At 36.1% G+C, this 19,313-nt stretch overlaps 2 protein-coding genes across 2 annotated transcripts in view; both read right to left on the reverse strand.

The window, feature by feature from the left end:
* The window catches only part of LOC144452134 (PDZ and LIM domain protein 3-like), a 5,061-nt gene extending 1,935 nt beyond the window's left edge, over window positions 1-3,126 (reverse strand). Inside the window, exons 1-2 of the mRNA XM_078143163.1 lie at window positions 2,914-3,126; window positions 662-810 (exon numbers count right to left, since the gene is read on the reverse strand). Of these exons, the coding sequence (XP_077999289.1) occupies window positions 662-810; window positions 2,914-3,006 (242 nt within the window). The 5' untranslated portion in view covers window positions 3,007-3,126. The remainder of the gene's footprint in view (window positions 1-661; window positions 811-2,913) is intronic.
* Window positions 3,127-4,523: 1,397 nt separating this feature from the next.
* On the reverse strand, window positions 4,524-15,357 carry LOC144452209 (uncharacterized). The gene is made up of 5 exons (XM_078143259.1): window positions 15,081-15,357; window positions 10,855-11,006; window positions 8,425-10,471; window positions 7,671-8,005; window positions 4,524-6,989 (listed from the first exon to the last, which is right to left on the reverse strand). The coding sequence occupies exons 1-5, from the start codon at window positions 15,171-15,173 to the stop codon at window positions 6,761-6,763; spliced, it is 2,856 nt and encodes a 951-aa protein (XP_077999385.1). The 5' UTR covers window positions 15,174-15,357; the 3' UTR covers window positions 4,524-6,760.
* Window positions 15,358-19,313: the final 3,956 nt, after the last annotated feature.

A 19,313-nucleotide genomic window follows, 5' to 3' on the forward strand; every position in this document is an offset into this window, starting at 1 on the left:
TTTTTAAAGTCACACTAATGATATGTACAATCGACTACAAATACGTAGACTTTAATCTTTAGGACTTATAAATGAAAGTCACATACGTCATCAGAGGGTGTACGATTTTGTAAAATTTGTATTTGTATTATTTTCATTCTTTGAGAAACTTTGTAAACACATACATACATACATACATACATACATACATACATACATACATACATACATACATACATACATACATACATACATACATACATACATACATACATACACACACATATACATACATACATACATACATACATACATACATACATACATACATACATACATACATACATACATACATACATACATACATACATACATACATACATACACACACACACACACACACACACACACACCTACCTACCTACCTACCTACCTACCTACCTACCTACATACCTACATACATACATACATACATACATACATACATACATACATACATACATACATACATACATACATACATACATACATACATACATACATACATACATGCATGCATGCATACATACATACATACATACATACATACATACATACATACATATGTTGTAAACCTTACATAAAGTTTTAAAATATGGAAGGGGGAACTGAAATCATTTGTTAAATCTATTTGATTCCTTACCTCTGAATTAAAAATACGATTTCTGTGGCATCTTTAATCAAGTTCTGAGCATCACTCATTGTCAGAGTTTCCGCACGTTCGTCATTGATCTTTAGGATGACGTCATTTGGTAAGATCTGTGCTTGGCCAGCTTTTCCACCGGCTGTAGTCTGATATAATGGGAGACAGACATAAAAATAATTAATTGACTGGATATGACGTAAGAAAATAGAATTGATGACTTTAGTCTATCCAAAGTTCTTATTTTATAATAATTAAAATATGTATAATTGTATATTATATCTGAATAAATTAACGATCTATCAATTACCAATAGTATGTACATGGTTATCAATATGTTTTTAATTATTGCAATTTAACACGAAACTAACCACAAAGCGTCGTAACGTTACAGAGTGTTTTTTTTAGCCATCATCATCATAATCTGCAGTGGTAGCGGTAATGAATGTTTTAGTTTTTAATAGATAAACCGATGTGCTTGTTTGACTTTTTAAATGTCAAAACACAACATATCGTCTAATTATCGAGCACAGTTTGAAACTCCAATGGTTGCCACTAGTTACAGTACTTCAATATTCTAAAAGCTGGAGTCAGTGATTTAACGTGAAGCTATCCAAATGTATTTACCGTATTTCTCTTAAACTTATCTCCCAAGTTTACGAAAGAATCGTTTTATCGGAAAAATGTTTTCAGGTCTGTATCTGACAGTTAAGAGAGGTAGGCATGGATTTACAGCCAATGAAAAATGAAACTGATGCCCGAACATTTATCGCCATTGGAGTTATTTTCTAAATAAAACGTGTCACAGAAAGCGAAGTATTTAGAATATTTCTGATTGAAATGTGTTTCATGAGCTGTTTAGATTTCGTTGGCATATTTCGATTGTCAAAGTTTTATTTTCAGGGTCTGCTCTAATACACAGTTTAAATCCAAAAGTGGAAACTGTTCCAGGACAATCTTTACCAATATAGCACATTCAGTAATGATTAATCAATACCACGCATGCGTACACAATTTTATTTTAAGTGAGGTGACAAAAGTCATTGCTACTGTCCAAGATTGCGCGGAATTTGTCAGCGATCTCTGTCATCTTCAGACCCTCTAATCCCCTACAAATAAATGAGTTGGCTAAAACATTAAGACACATCAGTGTTGTTTCCTCAAAAAGTATTGAACTCTTTTGTGATTAATTCATGAATTTAACTGGATAAAAGTTCTACCAGTAAGCTTATATAGTTCAGTTACCAACTGTAATATCGAAGGAGACAAATACTTGTCTTTCATCTAGCGTCTACCGTTTTTTCTTCATGAAAATAGGGGGTTCAAAAGCGAGGCCCGGGGTTAAAATATAGCGACGCACACAGAAGTTGACGACAGATTTACACTTTGTGTGATAAGTTACCCGCCCAAACAATACCCTTCTTTAAATGAAATAATATCAAAATTCGTTCTTTCTGCCAACTTTTAATACCCAATTTTCTGAACACATGGTATATGATTTTATTCGGGTCGACCTGAATTCCAGAGTCTGATAGATTTGTTTTCCTTTTGGTGGCCACTGAGTTTATGGAAGGCATTTGAGCTCATTAAAACATCCGTGATATCCTGTAAACTAGACATGGTGAATATGACACGCGTAGACCACAAACAGTCTACAGCGATACAAAAGACCTGAAATACTGTCAAATGTTTTAGTCCATTCTATAAATGTGACGTAATTTACCCAAGTTATTGAGTTGCTTTTTAAAATTATATACTTGGTGTTTTACTTTTAAAGTCGATGTTAAAATTCTTAACAAATATTTTTATTTTTCTGCAATCGAAAAAGTAGACGGACAATATTATCAGGTTTATCAAACAGAGTAAACTGGTTAACACGATCAAATAATTTCAAATCGAAAACGACTTGTTTGTACCTTTTCATATTCTATGACTTGTTGTACCCAATCTTATGGTAACTCTTTGCTGGTAAACAAATAGTGTGAACTTTCTTTCGCGACATTAAAGATTTTAAATGCTTAGTCGATTCAAATTTCAATAACTATATAAATTTCAATACATACATTATTAAGCTCAAAATGTGAACCGTTTACTTTTATTTATACATAAATATTCAAAAAAATTATCACTAAAGTTTTGTTTTGCTAGGGCCCCACGGGGTGTTAAACCCAAACTCGTGTTCAATGTTTCCGCCAACCTTCTGCCCCAGCCCACCCCAGCCCACCAACAAGACTGCAACATTATCTCCTTACCTTGGCAATTATAAGAGGTCCGCCTGTACCTTTTCCCCCTCCGAGTCGAAACCCCCAAGGACTAGGTCCCTGAAGCGTCACTTCGAATTGCATCCCCGTGTAGCAGACAGCTGTGATAGACCGTATAGCGAAGTATTGGTGGGCGAATTAGCTGACACTACAATCTAGCCGGATTCTACAACTGCGTGTGGTATTCGCACTATGTGTACAATAGATATCTATACTTTATTCAGATACGTCAATAACATTGTCAGCCCAATTTAAGCATCCTTCTTTACACAGAGCATGCGCACATAGTGTCAATGGCCTACTTTTGAAGTGTAGTCTGCTGTAAGCCTTGGCGGTCTCACCAATGTCGTGATATCTACCATATGACGTTTGTACTTGTGAAATAGCCAAGACCCCTACGCGTATACGACTGCCAACACTCCAGGCTACAAATTTATGCACTATAATATAGTTATAAATTGTTGGCGTTTGTCCTATTTTAGAAGAAAGATATGCATGGCAATTGACAATTCCTGAGAAATATTAAGCTAATATTAATATTAAGCTAATATTAGCCAACATTATCAGAGAAAATTGAAAGTGGGGTCAAGACTCAAATAAAAGATGGCGGGTTTACAATTACCCGACTGACCAGCTTTTCTCTGTCGACATCTAAATTAAATTACCAAGACAAACAAGCGTGACGTCAGACTTTTAACTAATAATAAAATCTCATAACCTCAGAAAAATAAAAATTCGAAAAAGGTCACCAGCTAGCACCGACCTATTTTTAGAAGAGTCAGTAATGTAAACCATGGACATTATTTTAAGGGTGGTTGTATGCCTTCTGTGAAATCCTAATCTAGAGTGTATATTCTATGTAGTAATAGATAAATCAACCACAAAGTATTCCTAGTGTCTGGATATCAGCTGGTGAGACATCAAAATACGCCAACATGTCATCACTTGACGAAACTAAAACAGGTTGAACGGAGAAGTCATATTTTTCATTAGGCCATGGGAACCTGAAGAATTTCCATTGCAAGGATTCCACTTGTGACGTCATTAAGTCAAAATTGCTTTCAAATGCAGTGACACTGAGCCATTTTCGCAAACCAAATATGATATTTCTTCCGCGGCATGCGGCGCTGCGAAATATCAAGCAGTCATGGTTGCTTGGTGTTAGATTCAAGAACAACGGATTGGTATTTTAACCCTCAGGGTCATTCGGTTTCTGTCACGCGAAAGTTAACTATGATAGCATATATCACAAACGCTGTTACTTTGACATTTTACTCAGGGTAAAACTGTTGGGTTTTTTATGTTAAAATATCAGACACATGGTCATTCTAGCTAGCAATAATAGTGGTGCACACTGCATTGCAGTGAGTGGGCTTTCGTCGTTTGAGGATATTCTTAAAAAACCGTTGAGGGCGTATCGTACAACGAGACTGGACTTACAAATACAGCAAATGGTCAAAGTTGTATATAAACAAGCCTTTTGGCCAAAGTTGCCAGGATGGGAGAGTCTAGAGGTCAAGATGTTACAAAGAAAACACAAAACACTCGTGAAATAGTAATTCTACGACCTTTCAACATGCTTTATTTATTAACCAATGCTGGATACATAGATGTTTGGAATGTTAAATACACGTAGACATCGAATATCAAAATATATATCGGTATGATTAAAAAAAGTTTATTTTCATAGCACAATTGTCAATTTACGATAATCTCCAAACTTTATTTCAATTAAAATATAATTTTCGAAGAGTTTTCTTCTTCCAATCAACTTATGTCAAGTTGTCACGTGATGGTGAGAAAATGGCATCTATTTTATATATTTCATGAGGGGTAAACTGCAATAATTTAAGTCACGTGTTTAGTCTTGTACTAGAACTAGACAGTACAAACCAGTGTATAAAAGTAGTACTCAAAAATACCGAAATAAAGACTTTGTTGTGTTACAATAAGCGAGAAGGAACTAACACTTTTGCAGTGATGGGGCATTATAAGTATCGCCTTCAAGCTCAGTCAAAATATAACCATTACGTCATTTCCGCTCTGTCAAAATGTGACTGACGTTACGTCATTTCCAGAACGATAGTATTATTGAATATAGACATTATAAAAGTGAATATAAAGTAAAAAAGGTGATCGACCTCATCATACTTTGGCAAACTAGCCGACATTGGAAAGCATTGTACATTATTCATTGGTAATTACATGTACAATTAACCGTCGGTTGTACACTTGACAAAAATGGTCAGTCGAGCCGGTAATAGAAAACCGTATACACAATATAATTACACACTTAAAGCAAGTTAAACTGACGTGGTATCCCTAGTCCTAGACGAAATTCGTCAGCCGGCAAATCGACAGAGATTACAGACAAGCAAGCCGGTAATAGAAAACCCTATACACAATAAAGCAAGTAAAGCCGACTGGCTAGACGAAATTCGTCATCCGATAATGGAAAGTATTGCATACAATTGCAAAGCAAGCCAAACTAGAAGCCATGTACATTAGTATCCGAAGAGTTAAGAAATGGTGTGGATATGTATAAAGAATGTATTGAAGTGCGAAGAAAGTAGACAAATTCCACGTAATATATTATTTATCATGAAGGTTAGGAATGTGTGAATTTTTTTCTATTATAATTCCTTCTATGTGCCGACTAGTTTCTGCCAATCTGAGTATTACAACTTTACATATTCATTAAGTGATTGGTCTCTATGATCAAACTATTAGCAACTAATTATAAACATAAATTACGATGCCTTAAAATTGGAGCCAAATATGAACATTTGTTAACAGAAATTTGTCGCACACTTATTGCTGGTTCGGTGACTTGCTGGGAGATGTTTGTACTCAGTGACTTCCAAGTCTTAATGATAGGTTGTTTGTACTTCCAAGTGTAACTTTTATGTAAATGTTGAGTAAGAATATTATAATCATTTTGTAATTTTGTAATTATTTGTCAAATAGAGATTAGAGATTTGACGGCTGTCAGATTATATTCATATTTATTAGGATAACTAATTTACTTCTGTTAAATTAAGAATGTTTCTGCCATGATTATAGTTTCTTCCTCAAAAGACATTACATCACTTAATGATAAAACAGAAAGCTATGTTTACAAACAAAAAATAATAACCACTAGGTTGCTAAGTTTTCCAAAAATGACAACTCCGAGAGTTTCCATTCATTTAAATAAACTTTGAAATTCATATTAAAACAACCAGTTTACTATCTCGCTTTCGAGAAGAGATAACGACCTTTGACCGGACAAGGCATCAGCTTGGTCGTTTTTGGATACACAGAACGACCAGCTACGATTCCAAGAACATGTGTGTCAATGTTAATCTCCTCCCGAGTGAAATTCTTCCAGTGACAACAATAATATCAATGCGCGTCCTCGTCCAGAGAGCGCCCTCAACGCGATTTCTGCGTTTCCGACGGTGTCACTGTCCTTTTGCAGTGATGGACACATTACGATGAAACATATACAACGTGACTTTAGCTACAGACATGTTTTATAATTAAAACTTTGCCAACATTTCAATCTCACTATTCTTTATCGAGGATAGAATAAAAAGTAATTAACGTACTTTTGGCAGTCTTCTATGCTCACTGAGCAACTTGTGCAATAAAAATTGTAGCTCATTATATAAATGGACGTCAAAACTTCTGCGGTAGTTAACAGGGAAAGTAGGAAATATCAGCAAGTGTGTACGTGTAATGAATCAAAGGACGTGTCACCGTAGATCTTCATGGAAACATTACATTATAAATTGTTGGTAAAAAGTTCAAATTGCAACTATTTGTCCATTGACCATAACGTCCTTGTATTACAATGTCATGTCAATTCTTTACCATTTTCTTCCTCGACTTCCAATATTTGATTCAATCGCATAAATGTTGGTGACTGGACCACGTGATTCGTATAGTTATGATATTCTAGTTCATCTTCCTCCGAATTTCCTACAAAGGTGGAGTTAGTGTCACCAGCTTTGTTAGGTTGGTTCTGAAATTCATGTACTGTCTTATACACGGGTGAATCTTTGTCAACACCGACGTGACGTTTGCTATAGGAAAGGATAAAGAAAACAGTATTGGTCAACAAAATAGAAGAGAGACATTATCATGGTGGTGAAGGCAGAGACGAAATATACTGAGTGGATATATTGGTGGTTGTGGTTTTTGATAGCCTAGAGAGTTATCTGAGTTAGTTTCTCAAAATGCTATACTGTCCAAATATAGCTTCTTGAGAGAGTCAGACAAAGACATTAGACAATGTTCATGATGGAAATTCTGAAGTTTAGTAACGTAGAGAGTGATGGTGTCAATGCAAACATGGTGGTGGCAGTAAACTTCTTCTTATTTTCGAAGATGGTAAAATGAGACGAAATGTTGTGGTGATACAGGATGGGTAGTGATATTGAGAAGTGGTAGTATTTTCTTTTGACTAAAATGTTAGTGACAGTAGTTTTTGGGAGTGACAATAGCCAGGAGACTCGACTACAAGCCGGATCAGATAGATCCAAGTCTCTTGGTTAGGTTGGGATGACGTCACTGATAGTGATGACGAGGGTTGATGAAAGATAGGTCTGTGGTTATGATGATGATGATGATGGTAATGATAATGATGATGATGATGATGATGATGATGATGATGACGACGACGACGACGACGACGACGGCACAACATGCCCAGACGATAGCAATAACGTGAATTAGAATTGAGAAGAATATAATAAAGCACTTACACTGGTTTATCAGGTTCATGTTCTGTTGTTCTCCATGATGGTGTGTTTATCGTACGACTACTTGGACTAGTTGGGGATGATTGTTTATATTTAGGTGAAGAATGCCATGACGCTGCTGACGCCGGTGAAAACGACCTCATTGATTTCGTTGCATTCTGATACTCTTGAACGTTACCAAAATATCGCTCAAATAGTTCAAGACTCTTGTCATCACTTGGTGACTTTATATTTTCGGTTTTGTTATTGCCGATCGCCTCACTACGCCATGTTGTTCCAGTAGCCAATGGTCCCTGTCCCGTCGGCGGTAAGAACGTATCGGTGGCGTCAAGAAAACCCTGGAATGAAACAAAATAATAACAATTTGCATCTATTTATGAGTAATATACATCTACCATTAGTAAAATAATGTGCGGATTTACTGTGTTGTCACAGTATAATGTAACATTGTGACGAAAAGGGACTCGTATATGGGAACACCACATTGACCAATGAAGAAATTAATCTTAACAGTGATGCCAATATTCATCTTGCCCTCAGCGGTTAATGTTGGCAACTTCGAAAGTCCTCAGGAAGTTTCAAACCAAGTCAAACGTCAGATTGACGGACCATGTGTAGCGCCGTCAAATCATTGAATGTTAAAGGCTATTGCGGCGGCAAACAACAAACTTCATTCAAATAAAAGGTCTGGCGAAGGGATTTTGTTAATATTTATATATGAAAAGATGATCAGCAAATGAAATATTGAAGTACTTACATTAAACTTTTGTTTTTGGTTTCCATTCATCGAGTTCGAATTGATTGGAGCTATTTCGGCAGTGTATGACGATTCTACTAGTTGGTTTGAATCAGTCGGAGCGTGTATTCCATTACTGCAATGTCTATCAGGCTGATACAAAGCATCTGAACTTGACGTTCTCACCAAGTGTTCGTGGCCATGTCTACTGTTCGTCAAAGATGGTGTCTCATTCCACGCTGTTTTCGGGGTGATACTGAAATGTCCAACGGATGACGGCCCATTTTCCTCGTGATGTCGAGCTCTTCTGCGTCTACTATAATTTGACGACATCGCTTCTGTGTCCGACATCGCAACGGACGCATCGTCAGAAGTAAACACTCCAAGTTTATTGTAATATTTTGGCAATGATGGTTCTTTATAGGATGGTTGAAACTGAGGCGTTCTGACAACTTCTCCACTTGCTCGTCTCTGCCCCGCCACATATCCGTTTGAACCACCGGTGAACCTGTTACTTCGTCTGCTCAAATATCCCTCAGTGTCACTATAATAGTTGTCAGTAGGGTCTCCCCGGGTTATATATCGGACTGGTTTTTCCGCTTCATTATAATACTGGTTGCCAGGGGTTACGTGTCTATGGTTAATGCTACGATGCAAAGTAGGTTCAGAAGCAACATTTATATACTGGTTGCTAGGAGTAACATGCAGATTGGTTGGTTGTTTGGAATATCCCTCAGTATCACTGTAGTATTGGTTGCTAGCAGGTGCACGGCTTATATATCGTTTGGTTCGTTTACCAGTTTCGTTGCTATTAGCAACATGGGCGATATCTGCATCACTGTAATATTGATTAGATGGTGCAATGTAACGCAAGCTATGGTGTTTGATTGGTTCCTCTGCGTCGCTTGGATACGGATTGAATGTACGATTTACATACGGACTGTATTGATCATCTACATCACTGTAATACTGTTGGTTGCTGGGGGTAACGAACTCAGATTTTAAAGATGCAGATGAGGGAAGTTCATCCCTGCGCGTTCTGCTTCTTCCGTGTGTTCCGATGGAAGAAACGACTGACTGTTTTGGACTATTCAAAGGGCTTCTTCTGTTAGATTTTCGAGTAAAAGATGACGGTGTTGTGTTCATGACGTCTCCATCGCTAAAGTAGGCGTTTGCATCGCCTCTAGCGGGTGAGTTAGAGTATGTTCTAACATCCCGACTTCTAGCCTCGTACGCTAGTCGTCCATAGTAACCAGGTATACGGGTCGGACTTCTCATCGGTTCAAACTGCTGTTCTCTGACAATGTCCTCCTTGCTGACCGTTGAATGAGGACTCTCCCCAGATTCGAGGGACTCCACATCGGCGTCCTCTGGATGGTAGACGAACAGCTGTGCTTTAGTTAATGGGCTTCTTATGATAACCGGTGTATAAGTCTTTGGCGATGGCTGTCTTGAGAATGGTTGAGGTGATCTTGTATACTTGTCAAATTGAGGACTTCTTTGACTTTCCCTTCCTGGCGATATTTCTGACTGCCTTGTGTAGACGGTATCGTAAGTTGGTGGACAAGTTGGTCTGGAATTTGGTGACCATACTCCAGATTGTTTTTCTGAACAGTTTTCTTCGGGTTGTTCACGTTTCGTTGAATACGCAGTGTAAAATTTTCCCGTTTCTTTGCCTACCGCTGGTGAAGATTCTTCGGTGAATGTCTTTACTTGGTTTTCAATTGTCACTAAATTTTCATTCTCGTCCTTCTTTCCTTCAGAAAAGTTGACGACTTTACCATCACTTGGTTCTACATCAAAAGTAACAAGATCTAGTGATTTTTCGACTTCTACCATCCGCTCCTCTGATTGGTTAATTTCCTTTTTGCTTTTTGGTGGATCCTGTAGCTTGAGATGGCTATTTTCAGACGGTGTGTTTTTGTCCTCTTGCTTGTTTCTGGCGAGTGAAATAGTTACGGACGACGTTGAGCGTGTAGTTGGTGACGATTGACCCTGTTTCCATGGCAATTTTGGTGACTCCTTGTTTGGAGATGATGGAGATAATGGTGTGAAATAGTACGTTCCTCTGTAATGAAAGAAAGTGACAGATATGTTTGCTTAAATAAGAATTGACAAACTACTTTATAATTTCATAAGACGAATTTCTTCACAGAAAATCAATTTTAAGTTGATTTAGACAGCAAGACAAATGGATTCAGTTTGAAATAACAGATAATAGGTAACAGACTTTTAATTTAGACAGTTCTATACATGTACGTTGTTGTTTTAGTTAAACTATAAATATCATTTCTCTTCGTGAAAGATTTCCTTCATCAGACAAAATGACTTTTTTAGAGTTTCCATTTAAGTTTAATTGACAGGGGGACACTTGGTCTAAAACAAAAGGTCTGTTTTAATGAAGCCGATAAGAGACTTGCATCAACAAACATAGACGTCAAAAAAACTCACCTTTTAATCTTAAGACGTAAGTCATTCTCGGTGTCACGTATTTTACTGGAAGCATCTGCCAATGTAGTTTCTGTTGTTGGTTCTCCATTGATTTCAAGGATTATATCTTTTTCACGAATTTTAGCCTCGGCAGCTTTTCCAGACGATATCAACTGATGAAAAGAAACAAAAAACAAGAGATGGTCAATAAACATGGCGAGATTTCATCATTATAGCACCATTAATTCTATGACATGCATTATTTGAAAATACCATCTTTTCTAATCCATTCTGAACATTCTACAATGTAGGTTTCGTGGTCATCTGTTGATGATCTACGAGAAAGCTGGGGTTTTATCAACTATTAAATTACTCTACCTACTGTCAAAGATTCAATGGTAAACAGTATAAATGTTGTTTAGCACGCGATAAAGTTGAATGATGATATAGAAGTGTTTTAAAGATTTGCAAACTAGCTCGGTGTCATTTTGTGGAATACTTGTTGTGGAATTTCGTGTAAGAACCGCCATTTTGTGACGGACCGCCATTTTGTGACGGCACCAAACCAACATGATATGACGGTCCGTATGTACAGGGTTCGGTCATATGTCACGTGATGAATAAGTAAGAAACGGAAGTTCATATCGAAATTACACCAAAACTTTAATGAAACAAAAATGGTGCCAAAAGTAAAGGCTCTTATTAAACTTTCGCTCTAGGTTAGCGATGACTTGACGTTCGGTTTGTATGTTCGGTCATATGTCACGCGATGAATAAGTAAGAAACGAAAGTTCAAAAAAAATTACACCAAAAATGAAATGAAATAAAAATGCTTCCAAAAGGTTAGCGACGACTTGACGTTAGATTAGGCATGTTTATACCTAGAACTGAAGGAGATATACATGTAGTCAAGACTGAGCCAATTTGAAATCAAATCCACTTTTCGTTATCATAATCTTAGACTAACAATAAATATGATGCTACACCAATAAATACTTGTTGTGCTGCAGATATTCACTTTATGGGTCACAGTGGGTGTATGTATCCCCGGATGTCACGAATATGTGGGGATCAAATTTCACAGAGTGAGGTCATGACCCCGTGATTCCCATAGTTTAGCAACAATTGAGATGACAATAAATCATTAGTTAATGAAGATAGGATTTATGGTAGCTATAGCCAACGTTAGTTTGAAATCAACGCCTGATAGTTATCATATGGTTGCTAAATGCATGGATGTGACTTTAGTATTGCTGATAGTGTGTAAGATTATACTCCAGGGGGGATTTGTTATATGAGTTGGTAAACGGAGCAGTTTGAGCGTGTACTTCTACAGTTTTTTACTTTGTTTTGGAATGTTGATGTACATATCTCAATATTGGCATACAATTGGAATACTCTGGTTACTGAAATTGGGATCGTTGTTTATGAGAAATTCACATGAAAAAAAGTCAGATTTGTTTTACTCTACGAAAACACGACGAGTCGGTGACTCAACACGAAAAACTTTAGTCAATAATGTTAAGACGTGCTGGAACAACCAATGTCATTTCTGAATTGTGAAATTGTGACAGAATTCCAGAAGGAAGTTGTTTTTATCTTATTTTTCCCACGACCTTTTAACAAAACTCATTTAATTACAGTCCTTGACTGACGTCGTGGCCTTGTGGACCCAGGTTTTAATAGCAATGATTGTAATGATAGAAAGATAGCCAGTCAAATGCGTAGTAATTCTGTGTGAACATCGTCATCTGGAAAGGCCATTCATTTATGAAACTTTGTTACGAATACGAGGGGTGAGTGGATGAGAGAGAGAGAGAGAGAGAGAGAGAGAGAGAGAGAGAGAGAGAGAGAGAGAGAGAGAGAGAGAGAGAGAGAGAGAGAGAGAGAGAGAGAGAGAGAGAGCGAGAGAGAGGGGGGACGGGTGTTCTACCCACTGACTAACTGTTTAATACCGTTCAGCAACTGCATATGAGGAGGAGGAGGGGGGGGTTCTGTAGGTGACCTGTTATATATTGAGATTTAGTAACCGATTTGTAGTTATCACGTGACATCTGAATCATAGCCATGGTACGTAATTGTGAATATCTAAACGTAATTATTTATACAAGGCTTGGCCACATTTCCAGACCATTCCAGTTTTATGTTGAATTTTTTAACACTTGTAAGGAAATCATTGGCTATCAAGTTTTACAGATGTCCTGTATCATATATATGAATTTACAAATAACAAAATAAATGTAAAGCAGATTTCATGATATTACGTTTCCTATCAATATCATATTACCCACTATGTGGAAATGAATATCTCCCACAAAAGTTTTTTTTCAGTAATTTAGTCGACAATTGATTGGCGAAATACATTCTTTATCGACACGGTTATGTCTTTATTTAACCAGTTGTGTTGTTCTGGGCGAATGCCAATCGTGTTTGTTTTGTTTTCTTTAGTTACTTTCATCTTTGTACGTAGTCCCAAAGAAGTTTTGTGAAAGTAGTCTTGTATTTTTTATCTCATACTATACGACGCTGTCTTCGATACTGATCATTGTAGCATTGACACTTGATCCTCAAACTGACCTATTCAACTGACGTGAAAATGACGTCATGAATCGAAAAGATAGGTTCTTGACCTTTATCGTCTGCCAAACATTATGAGGTCAAACTGTCACCTGCCACCCTTTCAAGTCTTCGAAACACGAGCCGAACCCGAATGATGATGTGGCATTCCAAGTATGAATTTATACGAGTGATACAATAATAGGGGTATTGATGTAATATGCGCCTAGGGCCATAGGGTGCAATTTAAACTTTCAAAATTTTGTTGATACTTTGTTCAAGGAAACTCAGTTAAAATCAAAGAAAAAAATCAGTGGTCACCATAGAAATTTAAATAAAAGTCAACATGATCTCAAAATTAAGCCAGTTTAGAATAGAAAATGGCTACCGGATACTGTTTAACTCTAAGGGGAAACAAGACATTGCAAATTCCCTCGAAAACAAGACAACTTTCACCATCGCAACTAAAAGTCAAATCGAAGAATTTACATATGAATATAAGAGGAAACGGCTGACTGTCTTAATATTGAAAATGACGTCTTGATTTTTAGTTGTTATGTATTCTACAGCTGTTATACATTATCCATTGTATAGTCATTGTATGCAAGATTTGTAACAGTACACTTGGTGCGATAACAATATCGAATATTCTAACATAAGAAAAAATAACCAACCGATAGCTCAGACCTTGAAATGTCGTTTGCTACTTTTTAAATTTTTTTTCAATCTTCTATGTACGAGATGTTCTGTAAAATCATGTTGAAATCAAAGTAAGGGTATTACTTTATTCCGAAAAAAGTGACATTTTTTGACATTTTTTAGAACAGTACCGTGTGTGGATTCCGTGTTGTAGAACGATGCCGCATGGATTCTATATTCCATATTGTATGGTTTCTATACTGCAGACTATTACAGCATGGAAATTATTGTGACACAGTGAAATATCTAATACACTTAAAAATTTGTTGCTATCGGTTACAAAGTAAACGCCCCTGTTAACGATGTTTCTCTCTCGCTCCAGTGCATTTGAAAATCACCTCTTGAAAAAAGTGAATGCTTTTGAAACCATGTTATTGTATGCTGTCTCAAATGACAGAGTTGATTTTCGCGTACTTTCTCACATTGTTCACATAGTAAACACGTGAGGTAAACAAAGTTATATTTTACGAATGGTAGCTCATTGAGTTCCTAAGCTAAATGGTTGGTTCTACTAAACACGATATTGACCCCTCGTGACCCCCTAGTCTATTATATCGACTTTTCTAAATACCTCCAACCATTGAGCATTGTATCATGCTTTGCAAGTCATCGAAGTAACTTGTAAACACACCTGCAAGAATCCATGCCCAGTCATGCTTGATATTAAACCTACTGTAGAACACATGTTACGATTTTTTCAAAGCTTTCAGTAATTTATGTCAGGCTATGGACAATAAGTGTAATGCGATAAAACATTGAAGTTGCTCTTCTCCAGGACAATGGTCGAACTAACGTGTCACCATGTTCTCTTTAACACCAAGTGTTTATAAAACCAGATGGTCGGTAGACCTAAATCATATTTCGTTCTCATATTATCAAATAACTCAACAATTTGTCGTTAGATGCATAAAAGTCACTGTTAAAACTACCAAGCATTTCATTCTTACAGCCACAATAAATCAAGATGTCAAAATTACTAAACATTTACTTACCCGACATATGCTAAGTGGGACGCCCTGGTCTTTACCGCCTGTAACCCTGAACCCCCACGGTCCAGGACCTTCCAAAGTTACTTCGAACGCCATATCGTCTGCTTTTTAGGGCTCCGGGATGATACTTCTAAATCTGCTAATTGCTGCAAGACAAAATTTCACCGCGGCTTTAGGAGGTTGGAAACATCTGTGAAAATAAATACCCATAGACCCAGAAATTGGGAAGGGAATTTTAAGGCGTTATGAACGCCAACCGGGGCAGGCGGACCACGTTAGAGAACTCTGATCCGATCGGAGTATATTACGCATGCGTAGTTGAAGAAACCACGTCATGCATGTTTACACTTTATGTCAATTCTACACTTTGAGAGTAACACGACCGAATGTTTGTATGTCATCAAAGTTACACTACCAATATCACTCACATCGTCAACATGATTAATGACGTGACTTTCTTTACAGGGCCTAGGGTCAAATCAGATCCCCATCCGGTTTATAATGTCAGAAACGGAAAACACCTGACTGAAGTGCACGACTTCATCGAAATCTACATTTCAAAGTACCATTAGTTTTACCTTGGGGCACATGTTTTATAGATTCAACGTGTATATTTCCATGTTGTAATATGATTTTACAGTTCTCCGATCTTCTACTTTTTTATATCGTACTACCCATCAATTTACGACAAATAATTTATTGGTGAAGTTTCAGTAATATTTGATTTTATTCTTTTGATTGATTGATTGATTGATTGATTGATTTATTGACATTGGTATTGGGTTCACTCTCAGTCCACTGACCGCGCTGATGGTTTTTATCATTATTTCACATTAACTTGGACGAAGTGTGGAAGGCCGGGGGAATAGTGAGGTGGTCACATTTTACATACCGGCTCTCGTATACCCTGACCACTAATAAATCACCTGTGGGTAACTATTTTAGTGGAATAGTACATACAGTATGGTAAAATAAATCCAATCAAATTGATTTTGGGGTCCGCACCGAAAAATAAGCGCCCAAATGCAATTGTGATTTCAACTGTTATTGTGCTACTTATGGATACAAACAACCTCTAAATAACACATGTACAGTGTCTGATTAGTAGTATTTGGACAATTTTAGTGAATACCCTCACTGATAATATAAGAATAATTAATCTGGTAAAAATCCACGCTTCGCCAGATCAGGAAAGAGAGCAGGTAGTATAAACAAAACTGATATTTTTTGAATACAGTTATATACTTAGCTAATTATAGACGGTGGATAGAGATGCTCACAAATCATTGAAGTCAGTTGACTAAGATTAAGTCTACATTGGTATACTCATTCTGACAAATAAAACAAAATTAACAATTTTTTGTGAGTTTTCGACTAAACTCATGATAAACAAATCTGTTTAAAAGTTGCAGAATTCGTAAATTTACTAAAAGTGTATTTTTTTATTTACATATTTCAATTGATGAAACCGATACCAACAATTTGTTATCATTTCGATGACGTCATTCTTACTCCTCACTCTGCAATAACTTTTATAAAATATAATATACAAAGTTAGAGAGAATAAAACCAATCATAAGTTCTAATGACGTCATCCATCAATTAAGAAAAATACATATTACTATTGAAACTTGTTCAGATCATAAAATAATAATCGTTCAGTTATCATTATAAACTTTTTCATTATAACTTATTGCAGGGTTGCGCATGCGCCACAGTTTTGTTGTATGATTATTGTATACGTGACTTGTTTTGACGCGATTGACTAAAGGTTTTCCATGTTTACATTATAATAGACGATAACGTTATTTCTATTCTATTCTATTCTATTCTATTCTATTCTATTCTATTCTATTCTCTGTTATTATAGCTATGATTTGTCAAATCCATATTTATCAAAGTGAAATATCAAAAAGAAGATCGCTGGTCATCTCCACTTTGACTATAACCTTACTTTCATTAGGTTAGTTAGTGTTTGCATCGAAAATACAGTGTTACGTCATAATACGAATACAGTCTATAGCATTCGGTGACAATACTCCAGTGTAGCGTAGTCCAGGTGATACTTAGTTTTAAAACACATTTAGAGTTAACCCAATAAATGATAATTTATGCAACAAAGTCTTAAAAATTTTCTCTCGGATTTACAACAGTTCACTAACAAAGACTGTAGAATAAGAAAAGCCTTCCCAGCACTACGTCGTTCCAACAATATGACTCGAGTTGATGTATTTTGAATTTAAACACTTCAACATAGTTTTGTTTTGTTTTAGAGCAACTCTTATAATTGTTATTCTTACATTAATGTCATGGATTTGATTATGCAAAATGTTAAACACATCATTTTTTTTCGTCCTAATTTTAACGATGAGATAGTGTTGATATATTAGACCACTATATTATCAATAGAGATGGGTAACGGTCTGTAGTTTGTACAAGTGATATGCAGTAACTGCGATCAGCCAGGAAGATTATTGTATTAACCAGTACCGAGTGAAATCACGGATATACCGATATTTGAGACCCTAATCTGGACAATGTTCGTGATATCAAATGATTTTGTACAATATCGAAGTGTGTGATTAGTAACACACACCATTAATTCTTTGTGTGGTCTGTCATCAGAACATCACACCACCATACAACGATAAGCAGACACATAAATTCCATGCTGTATGTTTCGATTACCAACAGTGTGTAGTCTCTGTCAACGGTGTCTAGCCTACTTACATCATTTACCCCAATTACACCCTTTAATATATAAGACCATTTTTCTTCAACACGAGTTAAAATATCGGCTTCAATCTTCTCAAAAAATTCTGATGAAAAATACCACTGTAGAGTAAATAAATCTGGAATTATGGTGACTTTCCTATTAAAGACAACACAATCACCGCAACTTATCAAAGGAACCCTACAGCAATATATCTGTTTATACGCCCCACAGAGGATATTGCAATAAGAATGTCTTGGTTATTCAAGATGATAAAAACATACAGCATTGATTTCACGTTAACTATACAGTTACAAACAAATATTGAAAATATATATATATCGAAACGTTATATCTACATAACGATGTGATTGTTCGTTTGTTCAATCCTCCAGGGATTATTGCTTTATCATGTGTTTTATAGATGTATCTATACATGTAGTATACAAAGAATCACTTTCTAGTTTCTACTTTCACTGTCATATAATCAATTCTCATGTCTGCTCTCAATAGGATCACACGACTGAAAACCATGACACATATCTCGGTGAAACCAAGAGACAAGCTAAGACCAGTGACCCGAACTTTAAGGCTTTTCAGTTTGATTTCTCAGTGAAAATTTACTTGTCAGTTGTTTTGTTTCTTAAGACATATAATACAGAATCAAAGTTGGTTGGTACCCATCGTAATAACATGTTGTTAAGACAACTTTCATTTAAATAAATAGATAATCTATTCTCTGTCATTTTGTGGTCAACTGGTCTGGCTTAAGACCAGCATTAAGTTGCTTGCTTTCAAGGTTAGCTTGACCCTGAAAAATCGATTTCATGTTGGAACGTTCAATTTTATTGAAACTGTCATCGAAACGGTCAATTTAATGGGGCTTTTGTTCCCCAGCAATAAAAAGAGAGAATCAGATCACATTGTTAACACATTGTCACATTGTTTGTAACTATCCATAGTTTAGTCACACAGCACTCAGGCTTAGTTATGTTTACGAAAACAAACAAACTAACAAAATAAATAAATAAATAAACAAACAAACAAACAATAAATACTGACAAGCATCAACAACAGAGTAATTACAAATCATTATCAACTACAAGAATTATTATATGTTTTCCTATATGTGAAATGGTCACAATTTATGTGGTCATTTCGCATATAGGAAAATATATTGTCAGTATTTATTTATTTATTGTTTATTTATTAATTAATTAATTTAATTATTTATTTATTTATTTTGTTTGTTTGTTTGTTTGTTTGTTTGTTTTCGTAAACATAACTAAACCTGAGTGTCCTGTGTTTAGTGTCTTTTGAGGAAGGCCACCCTTTTGATCCCCAAATTAGGTATGGCAACAACTACAAATAATTCCAATCGATTGCATCTGCGCATGTGCAGCAAGTTGGGGTGTTAGTAAATAAATCGCATATTTTTTTCGGTGACATTAAAACCACTAGACCAATAGGTTGAACCAAAATGTCATTTTACTGACACATTTTACGTGTTATATATTTCCAAA

The sequence above is a fragment of the Glandiceps talaboti genome, chromosome 22 (assembly GCF_964340395.1).
Source record: "Glandiceps talaboti chromosome 22, keGlaTala1.1, whole genome shotgun sequence".
Classification (NCBI taxonomy): domain Eukaryota; kingdom Metazoa; phylum Hemichordata; class Enteropneusta; family Spengelidae; genus Glandiceps; species Glandiceps talaboti.

Excerpts from the sequence above, each read along its gene's own strand:
- LOC144452209 (XM_078143259.1), bottom strand. The coding sequence starts at position 15,173 with ATGGCGTTCGAAGTAACTTTGGAAGGTCCTGGACCGTGGGGGTTCAGG. Across the intron at positions 11,007-15,080 it reads TCCCACTTAGCATATGTCGG|TTGATATCGTCTGGAAAAGC; the intron begins GTAAGTAAATGT and ends TCTTTTCATCAG. Across the intron at positions 6,990-7,670 it reads CATGAACCTGATAAACCAGT|CAAACGTCACGTCGGTGTTG; the intron begins GTAAGTGCTTTA and ends CCTTTCCTATAG.